The 21,152-nt window shown below is 39.3% G+C and overlaps 1 protein-coding gene across 8 annotated transcripts in view; it reads left to right on the forward strand.

Moving 5' to 3' along the window:
• The first annotated feature begins 632 nt into the window (after positions 1 to 632).
• The window catches only part of lrba (LPS-responsive vesicle trafficking, beach and anchor containing), a 176,075-nt gene continuing 155,555 nt past the window's right edge, over positions 633 to 21,152 (forward strand). For all 8 annotated transcript variants that reach the window (XM_087841692.1, XM_087841691.1, XM_087841693.1 and 5 more), the window contains exon 1: positions 633 to 1,537. In XM_087841692.1, the coding sequence (XP_087697818.1) occupies positions 1,352 to 1,537 (186 nt within the window). In that variant the 5' untranslated portion in view covers positions 633 to 1,351. The remainder of the gene's footprint in view (positions 1,538 to 21,152) is intronic.

Consider the following 21,152-nt stretch of genomic DNA (forward strand, 5'->3'; position numbering starts at 1 on the left):
AACCTGGATTATCATAAACAGCCCCATGGTCTGTGTAACTTTTTTGAAATATTAAAGTGCAGTATTATCTGCTTACTATTATACGTCTTCCCTTCCTCCCTTCAGCATTGTAGTTTACATTGGGTTCACGTGACATGTGCATTGTCCTGAGGGTAGGGTAGCAAGCTGCTTTTCCCGAAAACGGAACAAAGACACTTTCAATAACCTGCAATGTGCAAATATGCATACTGTGCGACAGACACAGCTCAGACGCAAAATTTCCAAGCTCATAGTCCCACATTAATTTTAGCTGGCATTGCTTGAACGGTGATAATGTATCTCTCTCGCTGAGGTTAGCGGACTACTGTTGTGCATTATATTTTGCCTCCTTGTGTTATTGATGTTAATGATGTGGTGTGCGTGTAGAGAGACTGTGAAATTGCGAGTTTTGTTGTGTGGAGCCTGTTTAAAGAGGACTTCTAAGCGACAGCGCTCAAACCGTTAACGTTTCGCAGTAACTCAGTTCACACGCTGTTGATTTGAACGCAGTCCCCGTGCACGGAGCTAGAAAACCACCTGAGCTGCACACCTGCCACTGAGCTTAACAGTCCCCAGTTGTGTACTGCGCATGCGCCACTCACTCAAGGGCTATACTGTCATGGCGGTGACGAGCTGAAGCTACCGGGGTAGATCAGGAAGCAAATGCAGCGCAGCTGGGTCAACGTTGCCATTTAGCCAAGTGTGCGGAGTTTCCCGAGGAGGAGGAGGGGGTCACCGAGCGGACCTCAGCTCTTTGTCGGCTTTCTCTGGAGCTGCTGGCGGACTTGCTTCCATTCAGTTTATGAGTTTTTTTATTATTATGCCAAGCGCTACCTGTCAAGTGAGTGGACTCAGTGACAATAGCAACTTCCACTGCTGTGCGGAGATATTAAAGTATCCTCGCTTGCCGTTTGTGCACAGGAGCACGGGAGGACACAGGTAAAAGGGCGAACTCTTCTTCACCTGCTTCTCCCCTTGTTACCTGCACCACACTTTCCACGGCTTTTAACAGTGTAAAACCCTCCGTGTGGCATCAAGTTACAGAGCAGGGCAGAGGAGTAGTTCACCGTGGAGAGGAGCACTGACATTTCCAGCCTCGCGGTGTCAGCGGTCATCAAATTCTCTCGTTTTTTACCCACTTTCGAGGCTCTGTTTTTGGATGGGAGGGAAACGTCTTGCTTATGTGCCTATAGACTGTCAACAACTCAGCTGAAGGGGAGATAAACCCCCCTCCCCCTTATTTCCCTCTTCTGACATCGGCTCCACTGTCACCATTGGAGGTGAACAGGTGCCTTACCTGTGAACGCCACCTGTCCCGTCCGCTTCCTTAGCAATGGCTAGCGAGGAGACAGCGGGCGCTGCACCGCCAGGTGAAGGGAAGGACGGGCGACCTGGCGCCGTGGGGCTCAACCCCGGAGTGCCTATCAGGGGGATAAGAATGAAATTCGCCGTGCTCACCGGCCTGGTGGAAGTTGGGGAAGTTTCCAACCGAGACATTGTGGAGACGGTGTTCAACCTGGTAAGCTGATTATGGGGCTCAGAATAGGCCATAGATAGCACTGTCACGCTGTGGTACTGGCTGTGAATCTTTGGGAAAGTCTGGCTTACACCCATATTTGCATAAAAGAAAGGCGTTGATCGTCTGTCAGCACTGACAAAATCGATACTTTACTACTAAGTGCGGCCATATTGACTTAAAGGCAAGCAGCCTACACTGGAAACTGCAGTGAGTCACAGCTATAGGACCTCTCTCTCTCTAATGAACCCTTATTATCCATGTTGCCCTGTAAATTAAATGGTATATTGTTGGTTTGTTGTTTACAGATAGCTGGAGTGATTGGGCTCATCAGAGCAAGTTCTCATTATTTAGACATGCATGTCATACAGTTTCTTATGCTGCATTGTTCTGTTGTGTTAGTGGGCCCTTGCATGTACACATGTAATTATCAGTGTTAAAACCCTGTTACTAAGGTTGTTATTGAACATGACATGATGACCAATGTGAGAATAATTGTGGCAGAGAAAATACTGCGGCAGCAGCAAATCAGTCACTGCTTTTTTGTGTATGTGTGTGTGAGAGTGTGTGACATATCCAGGTCAGTCATACTGGGTGCCTTATCTGCCTGTTACCTGTTGGCCACCTTAAAGCACGTACCCCAGCTTGGCCTGTCTGCAGTACTGATAGCCCTCGCCTGCCACAAAGCTTTTAACAAAGTGACTTTGTGGTGTCTGCATGAGAATGAATGAAACTACCAGTAACAAGGAAACTTACCGTGATGAATGGGAGCATGCTCAACTGCAGCTTTCACTGGTGAGGTGTGGGAGGAAGGGAGAGGGAGGAGACGTGAAGGTAGAACCTGCAAAACTGCTTTGTCACAGTGGTACAACAATGGAATCCTTTAGATAGGGGAGGCTCGCCTATAGTCATATAGTTTACTCCCAACGCCAACCCCCTCAGAGGAGGCTAATGAACTGCAAGTAGATGTCTGACTCATGGCGGGATATTTGTAAGCACTACTAAACACAAACTATTCCATCAGCTAAATATCAGCACAGCTGAGAGCCTGAAAACTTAATTTAACCAAGAAAAAAAACTAAACAGTGAATTGATTAACAAAGCAGATGATGATTAAATGCCTTTCAGACAAAAAGCAATCAGTTAACTTATCTTTCCACTCTTATACTGATCCATGTTACACTGACCTACTTTGATTGGACACGTTTGTAGTGTATTGCCAGCTTATCACCAGGATGCTGCAAAAGCAAAGCTTTTTTTTTTTTTTTTGCTTTTTCCTCATTTATTTCTTTATATTTTGTGTCCAGTCTTGTCTGTCTGTTGCTATTATTAATTTTAGACAGACGTGATTGCAAGCGAGGACTTCTGACTAGAAAAGCAGACAATGTAAACTCACTATCACGGGGAAGTATTGTTTTTAGGAGCAGCTTCCAGTGACTATATGTACAATTGTTTTTTGTGTCTGTGTGTTTTTTCCCCCCTTTAAGCTGAGAAAGCTATCATTGCACAAATATGATCTGTACAGGCTCCTCTGTCTCACTGCAGCTCTTCTGGACTGCATTTTTATCATGGACAGTGTCATTTTTCAGGAGGTGCTGTGCATTTCATTATGCTTACAACATTCTACAGCTTTCCACATGATAATCTGATTTATCACAGTGGTCATAGTTTTCTCTTTGGTAGTATCTGCCAGAGCCCTACATTGTGATTAAATACTACATGGTTTCCCCAAGAGTATTGTCTCTCTGTGTCACAACTCATCAGCAGTGGTTGTGATGACTCACAGCACGTGGGCTTGGGTTATAAACACCACTATTCAGTTGTTTTTAGAAAAATGGGCTCATGTGCTGGCCCTGTTTGTGCCTGGAGTCAGGAATTTGCTATAGAGGGGGCAAAGAAGAGTTTGCTTCACACAGTCACAGTCTGAGTGTTACACTGTTTTGTGTGTCCCCCCCCCCCAGTTGGTCGATCTGCTTCACGCTATCTCGATACAAGGTTCAAGGGGTATATAGCTGTCAGTTAAAAGTGAAAGTAAAGATGAGCAGGCCAGAGAATAGAGAGCTGAACTTTTTTCAGTGCAACAGCTGAACTGTTGATACATAATCCGGTATTCAAGTTTACTTTTAAATAGAGGAAAGAAAAAAAAAACGTAATCTGTGTGGCAGAGTACAATATCTGTATTCAGAGACAGTTTTTTATATTTTGGGTCCTGTGAAGTCTTGCCCTGTCATGGCTCATTGGACCTGTCTTGGCTAACAAATTCAATCTGTTTAAAGCAGCACTGGTGTAATTAATACAAGGGATGAATTTCACAGCATAAACATGTTTTGTTTCTTTATTTTCTTGCATCTGATTATGGCAAGTTTTTATTTTTCCAGAGTCTGCATCAAATACACAAGTTTGCACACAGCCAGAAGAACAACGTGCAAAAAAGGGCATATTTTTGCTTTAAACGGATTACCTCTGCAGTGGCTTTTACACTTATGGTAAAGAAAAAATATGGGAATTCTGAGTTTTTATGTATTGAGACGTAATTAAAAAATCATCTGGTTCTTACCAGGTTTTAAAATAATTTAAATACAACGTCTGATGAACAACAACACTCGACACATTTCACCACGTCATTATTTATTTAACAAAAGCTAAGCCAAAATGCAAAGCGGTGAATGAAGAGCTGAGTAGCTTGTACAACCATATTTAGCAGCAATATCTTGAAGTAATAATTCTCTGTATGACTTTCAGTCTCTCACATCACTGTGGAGGAATTTTGTCCCTCTATTCTTTACAGCGTTGCTTCAGTTCATTGAGTTTTGCAGGCATTTGTTTATACACAGCTCTTTTAAAAGTCCTGCTGCAGCATTTCCATTGCGTTGAGGTCTGGACTTTGACTGGGACATTGTAGCACCTTGATTCTTTTCTTTTTCAGCCATTCTGCTTGTAGATCTGAGGCTGTGTTTGGGATCATATTCCCAGTCACACTTGGACTTAATGTTCAGCTGGGAGTGAAGATGTCAGGAAACTTGATTGATGAGACTTCCCTCCCACTAAAACAGAATCAACTTTCTGGGATTTAAACTGTTAACTTAAATATGCAGCGCTACCTGCTGTTACTACCACATCAGAATAAGGTAGAAACCAAAAGCAGCATAACGTTTGACATTGGGGTCAATTTACTGGGATTTCTATTCCCGGGAACACTGGAAACAGTCTTGAATGTTTTGTACTTGTCAATAATATTTCCCATTGCAGAATTACTTCATATCATTTGGAAATGGCCTTATTAGACTTTGCAGGTTGATGGGCAGCAACAATTCTTCTTCTCTGAGATCACTGCGGATGTCTTTGCTCCTTGGCATTGTGATAACACACAGCTGAATGCTCCAGACCAACAAACTACCAAAACTTCTGCTTTTATAGAGGTTATCAGTTAATTTGATTAGCAGGAATTAAATAGTAGCTCTGTTCTTTAGCAGACCCACTAAGCAACAGATTTTCTTGTTATATCCTGATATATAAAGACACAGACCTGAAAGATGGTATACTTTCTTTTTACAATGTCTTTATGTGCTTATTACTCTTGATCGTACATGTTCATAATAGTTCAACAGGTGTCCACGTTTTTTGTTGTTGTTGTTGTTGTTGTTGTTGTTTTTTTTGCCTGTCTAAAGCATAGCAGCACCCACCCTGAATGGGGCCAGAGAAACTGAAAGCACTTGTGTCAAGATGTTATTGGGTGCACAACATGATGATTTGTGCACATTATGACAACAGGCCACACAAATTGCTAGTTGAGCATTTTTTTAAATCATGTTTTCTAACCTTTTAACTATTAAAACTAGAGATGGCTCGATACCACTTTTTTATGTCCGATACCGATACCGATATTATAAATTTGGATATCTGCCGATACCGATATGAATCCGATATAGTGTGTTTTTTAATCAATAAAACGTTTTTTTAATATCTTGCTGCATTTTGTATAAGTTTATACTCAAGTTTAAATAAATAACAACACTAAAGGTATTCTGTTATACCTGTATGAAAAAAAAAAATACACTGCACCCAAAATATTTCATAGTTCAGCAATACTGATCAATCTAAAAAACTTAAACCTACTCCATCCTCCCTATTCTGGTATTTTAAAGAGTACTTAGCAGAAATATTAAGCAACCTAACTAATAGGGTTGCAAACTCCCTGCAAAAAAAAAAATAGGGAACCACCCCACACCCTCCACCTCATGATGCTTAATTGATGTAATCAAATTTAATTTGATGCAGGGGGAAAAATGCACAGAAATAAATTATTTTTCAAGAATAATTAAATAGATTCAACATCTTTCTTCAACAGAATTGCAGAATTCACAGATGGTACTTTCCCAAAGGAAAAAGTACTATAGCTTACTACGGTATATTAGACTTAATAGTTACTATATACAGTAATGGACTTCTATATATTTTACATCAGATTAAAACTTTGGGTGTACGATTCAGATAATTATTTATTAAAAGCTAGACATTTTAAATGAGAATAAGAAAGAAAAGTATGTCTTTGTGTCTCCTTTTCCCTGTTCATGCCCTATCGGCCCCCCTGGCTAAACTTTGCTAGATCCGCCCCTGCACAGTTACCAGCCGTCAGCTACGTAGAAAAGGATCCTGCTGTAGAAAGTAATATTAAATAAATTCTAACAACAGCTTATCAAGCTTAAACGTGCTGCTGTTGTTCAGCCGCTGGTTTCTTCTTTCTGGTGAGAAGTGGGCCAAAAACAAAGAAGAGAGCCAGACTCGCGACAGAAAAGCCGATCAGCTGATCATTAAGCAGTTTCACGATTGAAGTAGCAGCAGGAGAGAGAGAGAGAGGCAGTCGCTCCTTATATCGGTTGTTAAGCTTAACGCTGGAATGCTTTACAAACATTCAGAGATGAACTTACACACTTGCTTTACTTCTCTCTGGAAAAACTTCCTCGGAGATGAAATGCTGGTTTGGTAGGATGCATACTGCTGCAACGTGCTACGGTTATGAGCCGAGTTACGCCGTGTAGCAAGTTTTGTGAGGTGCTTTTTTGATATTTAATGGATCGGATTACATTTTTTATTTCTCACCGATATCCGATCCAGTAATTTGGGTCAGCATCGGACTGATACCGATACGTAATATCGGATCGGTCCATCTCTAATTAAAACAAGAGTAATTAATATTTCTTTAAAACGAAATGAAACTAATTATTGCCAAAGTGTTACAGCCTGCTCTATTGGCCAATCAGTGGGCTTAAAAAAACAAAACAAAACCCAAACCACACTGGTTAGGACAAAGGGAAGCTGAGTTACAGCTTTCAGCCCGCTAGATTACAGATTATACATGACACTTCTTGAAACACAGAGGAATTGGTGAACAAAGTTTAACATTTAGCAAGTCTGAGATATTGATATCTGGCTTCCTGTCAAAATGTTAAGTCCAATGGTCAGTGGTGTTTTAACCCCATGCCAACTTTTGAGGGGGAAAATGTGTGGGTCTCTTGGGCTTGAGTAAATGTTTGACTTTGTCTAGTAGTCACTTGCTTACACTTGTTTCCCCCCTTTTTAAGGCAGGTAGTGTAGAATCGGTTTGTTTGCGCCCTTGTGCTTTAAGTGGCTGCCCACAGCTTTACAGGAAGTGCCACTGTTTTGTTTTTGTTCTGGCTAACTGAAACAGTGTGCTGAAAGCTGGAAAGAGCTGCAGACTGGGGTGTTAATTCTCAGTTGAGCCAGTAATAAACGTTACTGTCTGTATCTGTCTGCTGATGTAATTCTCTTTTAGTTAGCAGACATTATTGTAGATTTGCAAAGACAGCCTTGTAATGCATAATCACACATAATTACATGTTGTTACATAGGCACATAGGATAGAAATAAATGAGGAAATAAAAGGCTGCAATTAGGCAATATCAGTATTCCTTTATTAGGGTTTATTGTGTTTAATGGACATCTCAGAGGGTGCAAATACTGTTAATACATGGGCACTTTAAAATGAAGCAGTGAGGCGTCGGGGCTCTTGCGGTTATCCCAATATAAGAGAATGAAAGAGGTATACCGCTGCCTTACATAGGGTAGGTAATCTCCTAGGCCCAATAAAGCACTGACTAATGTGACGCTCTGTGAAGAGGAGCCAGGCTGAGCTGGAATCATGGCTCCTCTGTTAGGTGACACAGGAGATGGGCGAGTTGGTGGTGTGGAATGTAACGGTGGCTTTACCTGAATACAAGGTCATAGAGCCGATGGCAGACAGCTATGCAACCCAGAACTATATGAATACACTGGCTATGATCCTTTAAGTGTTAGTTTTGATTTCCTTTATGAAAATGATGCACATCAAAGTATTTGTGTTTATCACAAAGAACTACAGCCTGAAGGCTCGTAGCAGAAGAAGCCACAAATAAATCTCTGTGATGTTTCTATTTAGTTAGGATTTATTAAACATGGGATAGGTTTATTCATGTATCTGAAAATGCAGTCTGTGCCACAGGGCTTCATTAACTAAAGTGATCTTGTTATGCTACAGGGCTTTCTGGAAGATGGCGTATAGTAAAATCATAATTTCATTCATAAAGTTGAAGTTTCTCATTTCATTTTTTCAAATGTTAAAATGTGGAGTGTTGGTATTTGTCTGTCCATGTGCTTCAGTTTGTCTTGAGCCACTGTATTTGAACTACCTGCTGCAACACTATGTATTAAATCTGTATTTAGCTGTAGCTATAGCTTAGATGGCCTCTTTTTGGGCATGTCTTTATCCTTTTTTATGATATCTACTTGCATTTAATTTCCCTTCTACGAGGCTACTGTTTTCCAGGCATCCTGTATTTCTAGTTGTGTCAACGAGGCAAATCAGTTTTATTCTGTTTCTTCAGTGATATTTTAAGGTCTCTTTCTTTGTCTTTGTGCTTCTGAGCATGTGCAGTTTCTGTTTGATAGTGCCTCGTTGCCCACTTTATCATCTGTGGGACTGATGTTGACACAGAGGATCCTCCTTTGAGATGGGCTGTCACAAGTGAAATTAATTGTTCTAAACTTGCATCTTCCCTTTTTACTTCTTTAAATAGGCTGCCTGGGACCCTTATTACTTACCAGTGCAGGAATAAATCCCGAAAAGTAGTTGTTCTGTGGAATTATTATGCGTCACGCTGTAAAACTGTGAAATTGAGTTTAGTAGCTTTATTCTTATCAGCAGATACAGGCTATTTTTGCCCTGACTAGGAACTAGCGATGGTTGCAATAAGATAATCCCCAAGATGGTAGACAAGTGTTAATATGAACACTTGAGTCTTTTTTTTCGTTCTTTTTCATAATTCACTGCTTGTGTGCATATGTTGCCCACAAGCACACACACATTCTCCCTTCATTTGCACGCAGTCTGGCACAAAAGCTGTAAGAGTGAGGGCGATGCTTGTGCTCTCTCCAGGCATGCTTTGCCCTCTCTGGCAGTAACAAAGAGCCCTCTAATCTGACACATGAATGAAATGCTATCTGCTTCTCTCCATTATCTGTCGCATCAGCCCAATTTCAGGGTCACGCCTCTTTCTTCTTGCATCACTGTATCTGAAGGTAGTCTGAAGTGGTATAGGACTGTTGACTGTCAGCATGACTGTCTGTTTATTTTATTTTCAGAATAATATTCAGTGCTCATTGTTTCCGTAAATGGTCTTTTTGTTTCCCTAAACAAAAGAGGGCATTTGTGTTCATTGCACCATTTTGGCAGTCATGTCTTTTTCATAGAAATAACAGTGAAATCACCACAGTGAGTTTTCTTGAGGGTAAACAGGATTAGCTAGTCTGGATGAGCTATAGGTGTAAGTGGGTTTAAAAAGCCACAACTAGAATGCCTGTTTTCTCCTTCTTTATGCAGTGTCTTTATTTAGCCCTGGAGCAGGTCAGCTAATGCACCCATCATGCCTCATTGTCTGCTGTTTGTTGACAAACAGGCAGATGGCCTCAGGATTTAACAGGGTTTGAAAGAGATGCTTGTCATCGGAGAGATATAATGTCTTGCATAACAAGAATTTAGAGACAGTTAAAAGCTTGAGATAAAGTATTTTGGGACACTGTAGTTACATGAAATATCTCTGAGAAGTGTGCTTTGTTTTTCCTGTTTTTGCTTTAAAAAGATTTAATGGGAGTGTTGATAAGCACTGGGTGGGAACAGTTGCCTGGTGTCACATCCTACTTCAGGAGTGTGGTTAGGGAAACTTGTTCCACATGACAGTTTAGTGGTAACTACCTCTGGAGTACAGTGGGGAAAATAATTACTTTGTTCCCTGCTGAATTTGTATGCTTGCTCACTTACAAAGAAAAGCCAGTCTCTATTTTTTCTGATAGTTTCATTTTAATGCAGAGAGAGAAAATATCAAACAAAAGTCCAGGAAAAAAAGAAAACATATTACAGAAAAGTTATAAATTCATTTAAATGTCATTGAGTGCAAAAAGTATTTGATCCTCAAGCAATACATGTACCTGAGTGACCCAGTCCATGACCTTAATGTCCTTCTTCTTTAGCCACTCCTTTGTTGCCTTGTTTCAGGTTACTGCCATGTTGGATGACCAATCCATGAGTCATTTTCAGTGTTCTGGCTGAGGACAGGAAGTCTACGGTTTTACAGTACATGGCCCTGCCCTTTATGTACCTTCAAGTCTTCATGTATCGTTAGAAGAAAAACAGCCCCAAAGCATAATGCTTCCACCTCTATGCTTGACTGTAGGGATGGTGTTCTTTGGGTCATACTCAGCATTTCTCTCCCGTCAAACACGACAGGTTGAGTTGATGCCAAATAGCTTGATTTTTATCTGGACACAGCACTTTCTCCCAAGCTTTCTCTGAATCATTTAGATGTTCACTGGGAAACTTAAGTTGGACCTGTACAAGTTCTTTCTTGAACGGTTGGACCTTATTGTATAGTGTGTTGCTAATGGTGTTGTTGGAGACTGCGTTTCTAAGTGCGTTCTATTTCTTCCCTTTCCAAATATTCACACCAGCATTGTCACTTTCTCACCAAGCTTCTTGCAGATGGTCTTTTAGCACATGTAGCCTTGTGCAGGTCTGCAATCTTGTTCCTGACATCCTTTGACAGCTCTTTGGTCTCACCTATGGTGGTGGAGAAGTTGTAATGGAAGAAATTGATTCTGTGGACGCGTGTGTTATATACACACAACTAGTTGAAGTCGGGAGTATCTGTAATTGATTCATTGTAATTTGTGTGCCCACAAACAATCTGTGGAAGCCAAAATTCTGGTTGGTAGGGTATCAAATACCTATTTTACTCAATGACACTAAAAGCAATATTTAATTTCAATGAAATGTGTGTGTTTTTTTTTTTTTTTTTCTGGATTTTTGGTTGATATTCTGTCTCTGTATTAAAATGAAACTACCAAAAAAATTAGAGACTGTTCATTTCTTTGTAAGTGAACCAGCTTAGATTTCAGGCGATCACCATATATAGACTTGTAACACACAGCAGTGAATAACCAATTAGCTTTATTGTTTTTACAAGTTTTACTTCAGTGAGCACAATTCCAATTATTAGAATTACTACATTCTGCAAGTTTATTTGTAAACTAATCAGCTTGTATGCACAATTGGCAAAGTGTGGCTAGAATACATTTATCAAGCAGGCAACACATCCAACTTAAAGTCTTGTTGCACACACAGTAGTCTTGATGTAATCGCATGTTTTTTTTTTTAATTGAAAGTTAGTTTTAAAGCTTCCAATTATTGTCAGAGAACAAACATTCCAGGAAACCAAAAGAAAAACTTGCGTTATTAATTTGATTATTTTTGATTAATGGTTTTTGTCTTCCTACAACTTCTGTTAAATTAATATTCTTTGAGTGTTGTTCTTTCACTCAAACCTGAGTTACTTGTACCATTCTGCAAACTGTTCAGGTTTAGGTTTGCTTTTAAATGTACAATGTTGAACATATAGTAAAAGATTAACTGCTTATAGATTTCTCGTCATTTGCGGTCGTTGCAGTGACTGCCTGCTTTTAAGAAACAGGGTCAGGGTAGTGTAGCCTACTGCTTGGCCTACATCTCTACTTATTGTTTCGTCTGTAACTGTGCCAGCTCACAAAGGCATTTTGTCAAGATGCTAATGGTTATGATGGCGGAAACTGGGAACAGGAGCTGTTGAAGGCTCTCAAACACCAACAAGCTGATAATAAAACTGTGCCCAAGAGCCACAGGGGTAATTATGCCCGCTATCATTTGTATTTTCTTGCACAGACTAATACTGTACCGTTAAGTAAATGGCTAGGGTCAGTTCATTTAAGTTTCATTTAATCGTTGTGCAATTTTTGCCCCGAAGAGAAGTTTTGGGCCGGTTGTTTAAAGTAGAGCAGGGTGTCTGCCTCTTGAACCCAAACTGGGAGCTGGTTCCACAACACAGGATCCTGCTAGCTTTGCCTGCCGTCCTAATTTGGATACTCTTGAAGTCTGCACTCTACTACAAAGAGCTCTACTAGGATGATATTATGATAAGTCTTTAAAGCTGTTTTCATGCATTATAGTATTATAGAGATTACCCAGTGGAAAAACATGTCAGGATGTAAAACATCTGACATGGTTTGATTGGATGTTCAACAGTCTCTGACCGACAAACTTTCTAGTTCGTCTCTTGTCTTGTGTCCTTTCTCATGATCACGCTACCCAGCAGCTCCCTCGCTTGAACCAAACAGAGTATTTCCAGTAGTGAGGGCATGGCTGATGTGAACTATCTCCTGCTGTGTCCTACATCTGAGAGAGCTTTGGACAATTCCTCTGACAGTTTTCTCAGTTCATGTGTGGAATCAGCTTAAGATATTATCAAGCTTGTTCATTAAAGTCTATGTACATGAGGAAAAGGATTTTAAATGCTATTTGTGATTTTTTTTTTATTTTTTTAATTTATTTATTTTTTTAAACTGAGAGCCAGTGAAGAAACGCTGGTGATCAGAGATGCAGAGTACACCCAGATTCTTTTGACATTCTAGCTGGTAACTTGCAGAGGTTATTTGGAGACTTTACCCTACATGCTTCATGAGGCCTTTCACTCAGTTTGACAGGTACTCCTTATGTAACAAACATCTCAGTAGCTGTGAGGTATGATACATTATGATACATGGACAGACAGAGTAGCATTTTATTGCATTTCTCTGAATAGTTCTTGCATAGTTTGAAGCCATGCCTTGGGTCATTGCTGGAGTAATCTCAGTTCCAATCAGGTATTGTCTGCAAGGTATGTCATAGCTTTAGAAAAATGGAGAGATGGACTTCTTCAAGATTTGTCAAATCCATTTGGGGCCCGTTTATGGTCTAAATCAACTTATTGTTAATGCTAACTCACAGTGAAACAGTCTAAATCTGGTCTTAATCTAAAGCAGCTCCATTTGATGATACATCTGTGACAGTTTGGAAAGACTCAGTCCTGACAGCTAAATCAATGAAAGGCTGAACTGAGTTACTATGACTGTCTCAGCCTGTTAAAAAATGTTGTTGTTTTTTTTGTTTCCTTCCAATAACAGTGAGTAATGTGCACTTCTAGCTTATCTTCCCAGACTGGCTGAAATTCTTTATAAATGCTTTGATGCTTTAAAGTGTGAATTGAACCATGGGATTGGCCTCCTGAGTCATAGCTTTCTTCTTCAGAGGGGTAACAGTATTAAGTGTTTTATGCATTGAGACTGCAGGACTATCAACAGTTGACTTCAGGAGATATAAAGATAATTTTTCCAGCCCAGGTTAGCTGTTGTTAAAATAAAGGTGTACATTGACCAGCTAGGAGTTGCACCTACCTGAGATAATTAACTATTATATTAAGCATTGTTATGTGAAAAGCATGTGCTTTTTTGAATGCTGGCACCTTGAAGTTCCAGTTAAAATGACATGTTTGAACGCTATAGCTTCTGGCCAAGCACGAACCAGTGTTAACCTTTCTTTTCACAGTGATGATATTGCAGTACTATTTGGCGGATAGCCAAGTTTCAGTGCTAGATGCTTAGATGGGTTGTGAATGTTAAAACATAATATGTGCTGGATACAACATAACATAGTGTGAGCCAAGATTTAAAGGGAAAGTAATGTAAATGTTAATGTGTAAATGTTCTTTCTTGCTTTTTCTCTTTCCAGTGTTTCATAGCATTGCTGTCTACCTTTTTCTTTGTTTTTGGGCAGGTTGATTAGCAATTTCAGTAAACCTTAGATGATGTGAAAATGAACTGCCCTTGGATATCTGTTATAGACTTAAGAATGTGGAAAATGTGGCAAACTGTTTTGTATGACACAGCATTGCATGAGAAGTTATACTTTTTATTTCTATTGAAATTGCATCATACAGCAATAACTGTTTTTCAGTAAAAGTGTTATAAGAGATTAATACTAAACTTTTTTCCCTGACCTTTTGTAAACTGCTTTGCAAATTGCTCAAATTGATTTAGTTTTACTGCACTCTATGCAAGTATTTAGAGACATTTATCAGAAGCTATCTGAGATCAAGTTGATAAAGTGCATGTCTTAATAGTTTACATGAGTAAATGCAACAGACTAGGCTGAAAACTAAGAAAGGGGGGAGAAGTGTCCCAGTGTCAGCTGCTTGAATGTTGTATTCGGACCAAGTCAGCTGTCATTCTGATTCAGAAAGGTTGTTTTTCTACATTGAAACCTGAAGTCTGTTATGTGCAGTAGTTTTTAGAAGCACAGAACAGATGGTTTCTTGACACTCTTGACACTTTACAGTGTTTGTAGCTTTAGGGTAAAGTGTTAGTATAATTAATGATATTCAGCTTCACTTCAGACAGACACATTGGTGACATATTCACTTCCTCTAGTTGAAGCTGCTCTGTAACTAGAGGCGTGTTCTTCTAAAGGGCATGATTGAATGATTCTACCCTTCATAAGGGATCATCTGCTTTCCCTCAGACTTTACTTATCCGGTTATTTTACTGATCAAAGTATTAACGTGTAGAATACCCAGTGTTGAAATGGAGTTTTGTTGAGTTAAAGCTCACTTTACCAGCAAAATTGCACCCTTGTGATTGCATACACACATGCTAACCCACAATGCGTAGGTTGCTGGAGTCAAAGCGGCTGCACTAACTGAAAATTTGGAGGCGTTACATTGAAACTTGTATGAATCTGGTTATTGTACAACCCCATTTTCAAAAAGGTTTGAACTATGAGCAAAATGTGAATAAAGGTAGACTACCCCCCCCCCCCCCTCCTCCTCATCAGTAAGGATCTAATCTGGTATTTACTTGGGCGTGACTTAGCCAATTAACCAATACCTACCTATTATGTGTCAGCTGACCTATCTATGAAGATTTGACTGGTTAATTTGAATCTTTTTCTGTTTCCTGTCTTGTATTTAAGCAAATTTTTTTTTTTTTACAATGTTTTACTATGACCCTGATGAAGGCCACAAGCCGAAACGCATTGGTCAATTATTTAAGTTGTTCATCTTCACTCAAGTGTTGCTGGAGTTCCTACTTTGTGAATTATTTTATCCTCTCCATGCACCTTGGAAGCAGGTGAAGTTGTGCCAGAAGTTGTTTTTTTTTGTTTTTTTTGCTGCGATTTAGACTTCAAAAAGAAAAATATTAAAATTGTATACATTTTTTTTGTATGTCCATCTTAAATGTGAAGCCAGCAGCATGTTTCAGAAAGATTCAACAGGGTCTTATTCACCACATCAATCAGCTCTTTGTAACACTCTAGTTTTGAAAAGGTTTTGGATTCTTATTCGACACATCACAACCTGCTAGATCTGGGTCAACTTGGTCATAATTTTTATTTCACAATTCATCAAATATTTTCACAGGGTGATAAGTCTGATCTGGAGGACGTTCCTCAAACTTTGTTCCACAAATGTTTACTTTACCGTCATGATGAAATGATTTGATTTTGGAGGAGAAGATCACGTTCTCTGTGACCTAACAAAACACATTTTGGCCATTCAAAAGCAGAAGAAAGAATTAAATTATACCCCAAAAGCAAAAGGTAAAGTTCACACAGCTCTACAGTGAAAAGGAAAGTATATCCCCTTTCAGTTCTAGGTTTTCTAAATACAACTTGTGAAGAAGAACAACACCTGACATATTACACCATGTCATAATTGATTTAAAACAAACTAAACCAAAATGCAGATGCAGCGTATGGGGGCAAAAACTAAGTACACCCCATGATTCAACAGCTTGTAGAAGCACATTTATCAGCATCTGATTAATAACTTCCTGTGTGACCTTCTGTGTGGAGGAACTTTCGCCCACTCTTCCTTACAGCGTTTCTTCGGTTCATTGAGGTTTGGCATTTGTTGATGCACAGCTCTTTTAAGGTTCAGCATTTCAGGCTGGTTGAGATCTGATTTGGGGGCATCGCAGCATTTTGTTTCTCTTTTTCTAGATAGATATAAAACCTTTATGAAGCTATGATCACTGCATGTTCTATGTTGGAAAATAAAGTCTAGGTTATTGATTAGTTTTCTTTATGTTCTAGGCTCTGTAGGCAGGGAGTAGTATTATAAACTGTTAGAAAAGGTGGAGTGCACATAGCTTCTATTGAACGACTTATTTAGGCTGAGGGAGGACTCTCCCAGTAGTTCTGCCAGAATTAAAGAGTAAATAATTTTGCTTTTTTTTTTTTTTCTCACTTTATTGCTGGAAAAGGAAGAGAGCAGCAATGAATATGAAGTTAGTCACCCTGCCTTTAATCCAAATCAAACAGTTTTCTCTGAGATGTCAGAAGAATGATGCAGTAACCCATAAACGATGACTGTTGAGACGTCGAGCGATGCCATCAAACGTCTATAGGGCGATCGGAAAGGCAGCACCTGCTCTCAAACCACTGAAATAAATGTTAAAAGGTCGAGGGTATTCATGCTGGTGCCGCACTGGGGTTATCAGTTTGACGTCTTACATCACTTTGTTTTATTGAGCTGCACTCAAGTCATCAAGGTTCAGCAGCTAGCTTTGGCCAGAGGCAAATGTCTATACATTAAACATGGATAGACTTTTTTTTTTCATCTGTTGTTCTACTTTTTTAATGTAATTTTAATCTTTTTTGCTTTTGTTTTTTAAATGTGCTTCAAAATAACTAAATTTGAGTTGACTTGACACAAATGTAGCTCTCTTGCTTTTAAAGGCCACGCTGCCACTTAGGATTTTGAATGTTTATCCCCACAATTCATGTTTACTTTACTACTTCTCAATCATAATACCATATACAAATACAAAGTACTCCAAAAAAGTACTGTTTTTCATGCTGAGGTTTAGAAAACAGTACGGCTTTCAAAACAGTTGTTGACTTCCTATACTAAAAGAGTGCTTTTACATCGGGATGGAAATACTAAATCACACTTGGGTAATGATTTACTTGCAGGTAAATGTGCATCGTGCCATTTTCTGTGGCCTTCATGCATGGGTCTTTGTTGACTAGAATTTTATGATATGCAGAGGAAACTACAGGAAGCCGGTTAGAGTAGAGCAACTTTGTTGGGATATGCTGGAGGGTGCAGACGGTTTCCTGCCTCCCCATGTGGGATTTCCCAGATTTCAAACAGCGATAAAACCTTCCAGTAACTTTTCTCAACAGAATTTGAATTCTGGATCTGTTTGCATCTGTTTTTTGTTTTTTAAAAAAAGGTCAAACAGAAATGATATGGATCATATAGCCCATTCTTTGCATTTGGGATCAAGCTGCATTAATATTATTTCACATAACAAACCAAAATGCACAATACTAGAGCTGCTGTCATTATGACTTTGTACCAGAGTACAAATTTCTTAGGTTAGCTAGTTGGTGTCACATTCAGGAGCTTGCAATAAATAAAATATAAATAAAAAAGCTGCTTCGGTGGTAATATAATGCCTGTGGCTGCAATACAGTAACAGTACTACTATGACTATGAGCTCTTAGGCTTAAATTGACATGTTATGTTAACCTTCAATTTGCCACTTACAAAGGTACTCAAAAATCTAAAGTTTCCAAAGCTCCCCAATCTGTGTACAAAAGTGCTGGAAAATATAATTTTAATTTTATTTTGATGGCACATTCATAAAAAACAGATTTGAAGGTGTTTTAAAAAAAAAAAAACAACCTAAATAAAGTGCACTCTATGACAGTTATGTTTTTAGTCTGATCAATGTATAACTTCAATGACAAATTGGAAATCCAATACCAGAAATGCAGACTATGAAGTGTGGTACCCTTTGGTACTTCAATGAATGAGAAAAAAATCAGTATTTTGTTTATAGGGAAACCTTTACAGCCCACCTTTTCCGTTAAAGAGATGTATTAATGGAGGCTTCTTTGTGTTTAAATTCTGATTTCACCCCATGTATCAAAACGGGCTGGAATTCCTCTGTAATGACTAATGTTTATCTCTTTCCTTCTTCACCCCTGTAGCTGCTATTTTTAACTTATTGTACGGCTACTATTCAAACTAAAACCACAGGCGAAGCTGCTACACTTTGACTTTCTTTGTTTGATTGAATCATTCTTTCCATGTCTGCTTTTATGGAAGTCACATCACAGTAGCAGAGAACACCTAGCCCCCAGAGTTAGTTTGATGAAGCTCAGTAACCCATTCCAAACAGAAGCCATGTAAGGATCGTTCCCCCAAAAGTCATGTGGTGTACAAAGCAGGATTTTATTGTTGTGATGTTGAACATCTATTCCTGAAGAAAAAGGAGTTCAGTTGGTCAGAGCTGTCCATGAAAACTAAGAGATTGCTCCAAACCAAGAAGTCTGATTACTAATGAGGACTATTTCCTGACAAGCCTTTTCCTTTTGTTGACAATAGCAGCCACCCTGCAACTTGAACTCGATTGCCAGATAGTGCAAGCATTAAACAGGGGACTTGAATAGCTCACCAAGTCATGTGATGTGTACGAGTATTTGCTTAATAGGAGAAAAGGTCAAAATCCAGCTTCTCACAGTATCACTGAAGTGCTTATATTTATCTTTCTGTGCAAATGTGGAAAAGAGCTACTACAGATCATAGTCACGCCCCTCTGTGTAGGCTATTTTGAGGGAGATAGTATATTTTGATGAGAATTGATGGCAGTTTATCAGACCTTTTTGTGCATCTTTTAAAGGACGATGGCACAAAGTGTTTCATACAGGAATGTTGATTTGCTTTTTGTGGACCCACCTTTCACACACCTTACATTTCCTTACAATCTCAGCAGGTAAAATATGTAAAAGCAACATTTCATCTGCAGTCTATTAAATGAGATGTATAGGTCCTAATTAAGGCTTGGGTTCCCTTTTCTTGTCTTGGTTTCTGCTTCATTTATTCATCCACAGTGTCCACATAGTTTTAGTAAAAATAAATGATGTGTGATTGCATGAAATAATCCAAAAAGGTTCATGTGCGTTATCCATCTGCATGTTGTGTAAATCTGTTCTTAGATAAATAAATGATGCAACAAAAGAAATCATGTGTTAATCAAACTACAGCCAAGACATCATCACTCCTATTGTAGTGTAAAAATGAATGCCAGCCGTTGTTAAAAACAAAAGCTTGGCAGACTGCACTTCTGAAGATATTCTTAGAAATCCAGCTATTAAAATATCTCCCTCCTCCCTCTCCACTCTGCCTCTCATCATGTTCATCTCATATGGTATTGAAGGTAGCATTGTGGCTCTGGAAAACAAATTGTCATACAAGATGAATGGAGTGAGCCACTTTAAAAGGTTATGTTGCACTGTGATCATTGGACCGCCGTTTTCATGGTCATTGCATGCATAATTTTCACCACTTTGCTCTCCACTTCTGTTTTAGAAAATGCAAAGTGGCAGACTCATGCACAAGGCAGAATATTGATTGGGTGGTATGTGAATAGTTTTTCCAATACTGAAGCTGTAATAACAAGCCTTATTACAGCATGGTGAAACTAGTACAATTCAGTGCATTTTTACTTGGATGTGCTGTAGTATAATTATGAGTGGAGATAAATGTAAACATCCATCCATACATCAATTTTCTTAACCATTTATCCAATTCAGGATTGTGGGGGTGGAGGGTCTGATGTCAGACACCTGGATCATGAATGTTGAGCAGCAAAGTTTGATTGTATAGAAAACTGATTTTTGCTGGGTCTTATCAATAATCTGAAATGCCAAATGAAAACATTCAGTGACTTTGTCAGCTGTCATCAAACTCTGGTTTTGCTTTGAAGATACACTCGAAGGCCACTTTATTAGTTTGATTTAGCCATGTAGACATGGTCAAGATGAGCTGCTGAAGTTTAAAGCAAGCATCAGAATGACTTTGATTAGGGGATGGTTGTTTGTGGTGGTGGTACTGGTGGGATTTATTCAGATAACCTTAAGTTGTCAGACAACAGGTTGTCTAGAGAAAAATATTCAGTGACAGCAGTTCTCTTGATTTAAAATTGTTGGGCATGTTGTGTCAGAGGAGAATGGTCAAACCAGGTGTCACTTCTGTCAGCTGATAACTGAGGCTACAGTTTGCATGGTCTCACCGTAATTGGACAATAGAAGATTGGGAGGGAAAGCATTGCCTGCTCTGATGAGTCTTGATTTCAAATTGTAGGCTCACAGTTTTGCATAAATGGCATCAATAACTGGATCATCCTGCCTTATGTCAATGGTTCAGGCTGGTGGTGGTATAATGGTGTGGTGGATGTTTTCTTGGCAACTTTAGGCCCTTATTACCAACTGTTACCAATTGTTTAAACACCACAGCCTACTTGAGTATTGTTGCTGTTCATCTATTCATCCCCAGGATACTCATCTTCTGATGGCTGCTTCCGCCAGGATAATACACCATGTCACAAAGCTCAGCTCATATTAAACTGCTTAATTGAACATGAAAGCAAGTTCACTGTACTCCAGTCTGCAGAGCTGTATTCAATAGAACACCTTTGGTGGAACAAGAGTGACACTATGGATGTCTAACTCACAAATCTACAGCAGTTGTGTGATGCTATCGTGTCACTATGGAGCAAAAGCACCTTGTTGAACCTATCATGAAGCTAAAAGTGCGTCCGATCCAGTACTTCTGCGGTGTACCTAATAAAGTGGCTGGGTTGTGTATTCCTTAATTTTCTATTTCTAGCAGACAAACAGCTGGTGAATTAATATGACCAAGATTTGCGCGATGAAGTGGTTACCAACAATTGGTTTTGACTTGGTTGCACACAAATGTTCACATGGTCGGCTGCTTTCACTTTTTGTTCAGAGCAGAGATCATCACTCAACAGATTTAATTCATTGCTACAGTGATGGTGCATGCCATTACATTAAAAAAAAATTAACCAGCATCTGTATTACTTTGCATAATTGATACATTTGCACTTGATGGGTCTTATTTTAGGGACACATCAATGTGTGTGTGTGTGTGTGTGTGTGTGTGTGTGTTGTTTTTTTTTTTTAAGCAAGCTGGGAGAGTTATAGGTCACAGGGCTTGATAACATTAATTAAAATTTGCTGTGTCCAAAATTTGTATCACAAGCCCCTTCAAAGACCTCGGCTCACTATTTCGCCTCATCTCCTCCATCAGAAGCCCATTCCACCGTATCACTGCTAGCGCTAGGGGGATTTGAGTGAGACAGATTATTTGGTTGACCTCCTTATCTGCTGGAGCTATTTCAACATCTC

This window comes from Neolamprologus brichardi, chromosome 6, assembly GCF_056152115.1.
Source record: "Neolamprologus brichardi isolate AB-2024 chromosome 6, ASM5615211v1, whole genome shotgun sequence".
NCBI lineage: Eukaryota > Metazoa > Chordata > Actinopteri > Cichliformes > Cichlidae > Neolamprologus > Neolamprologus brichardi.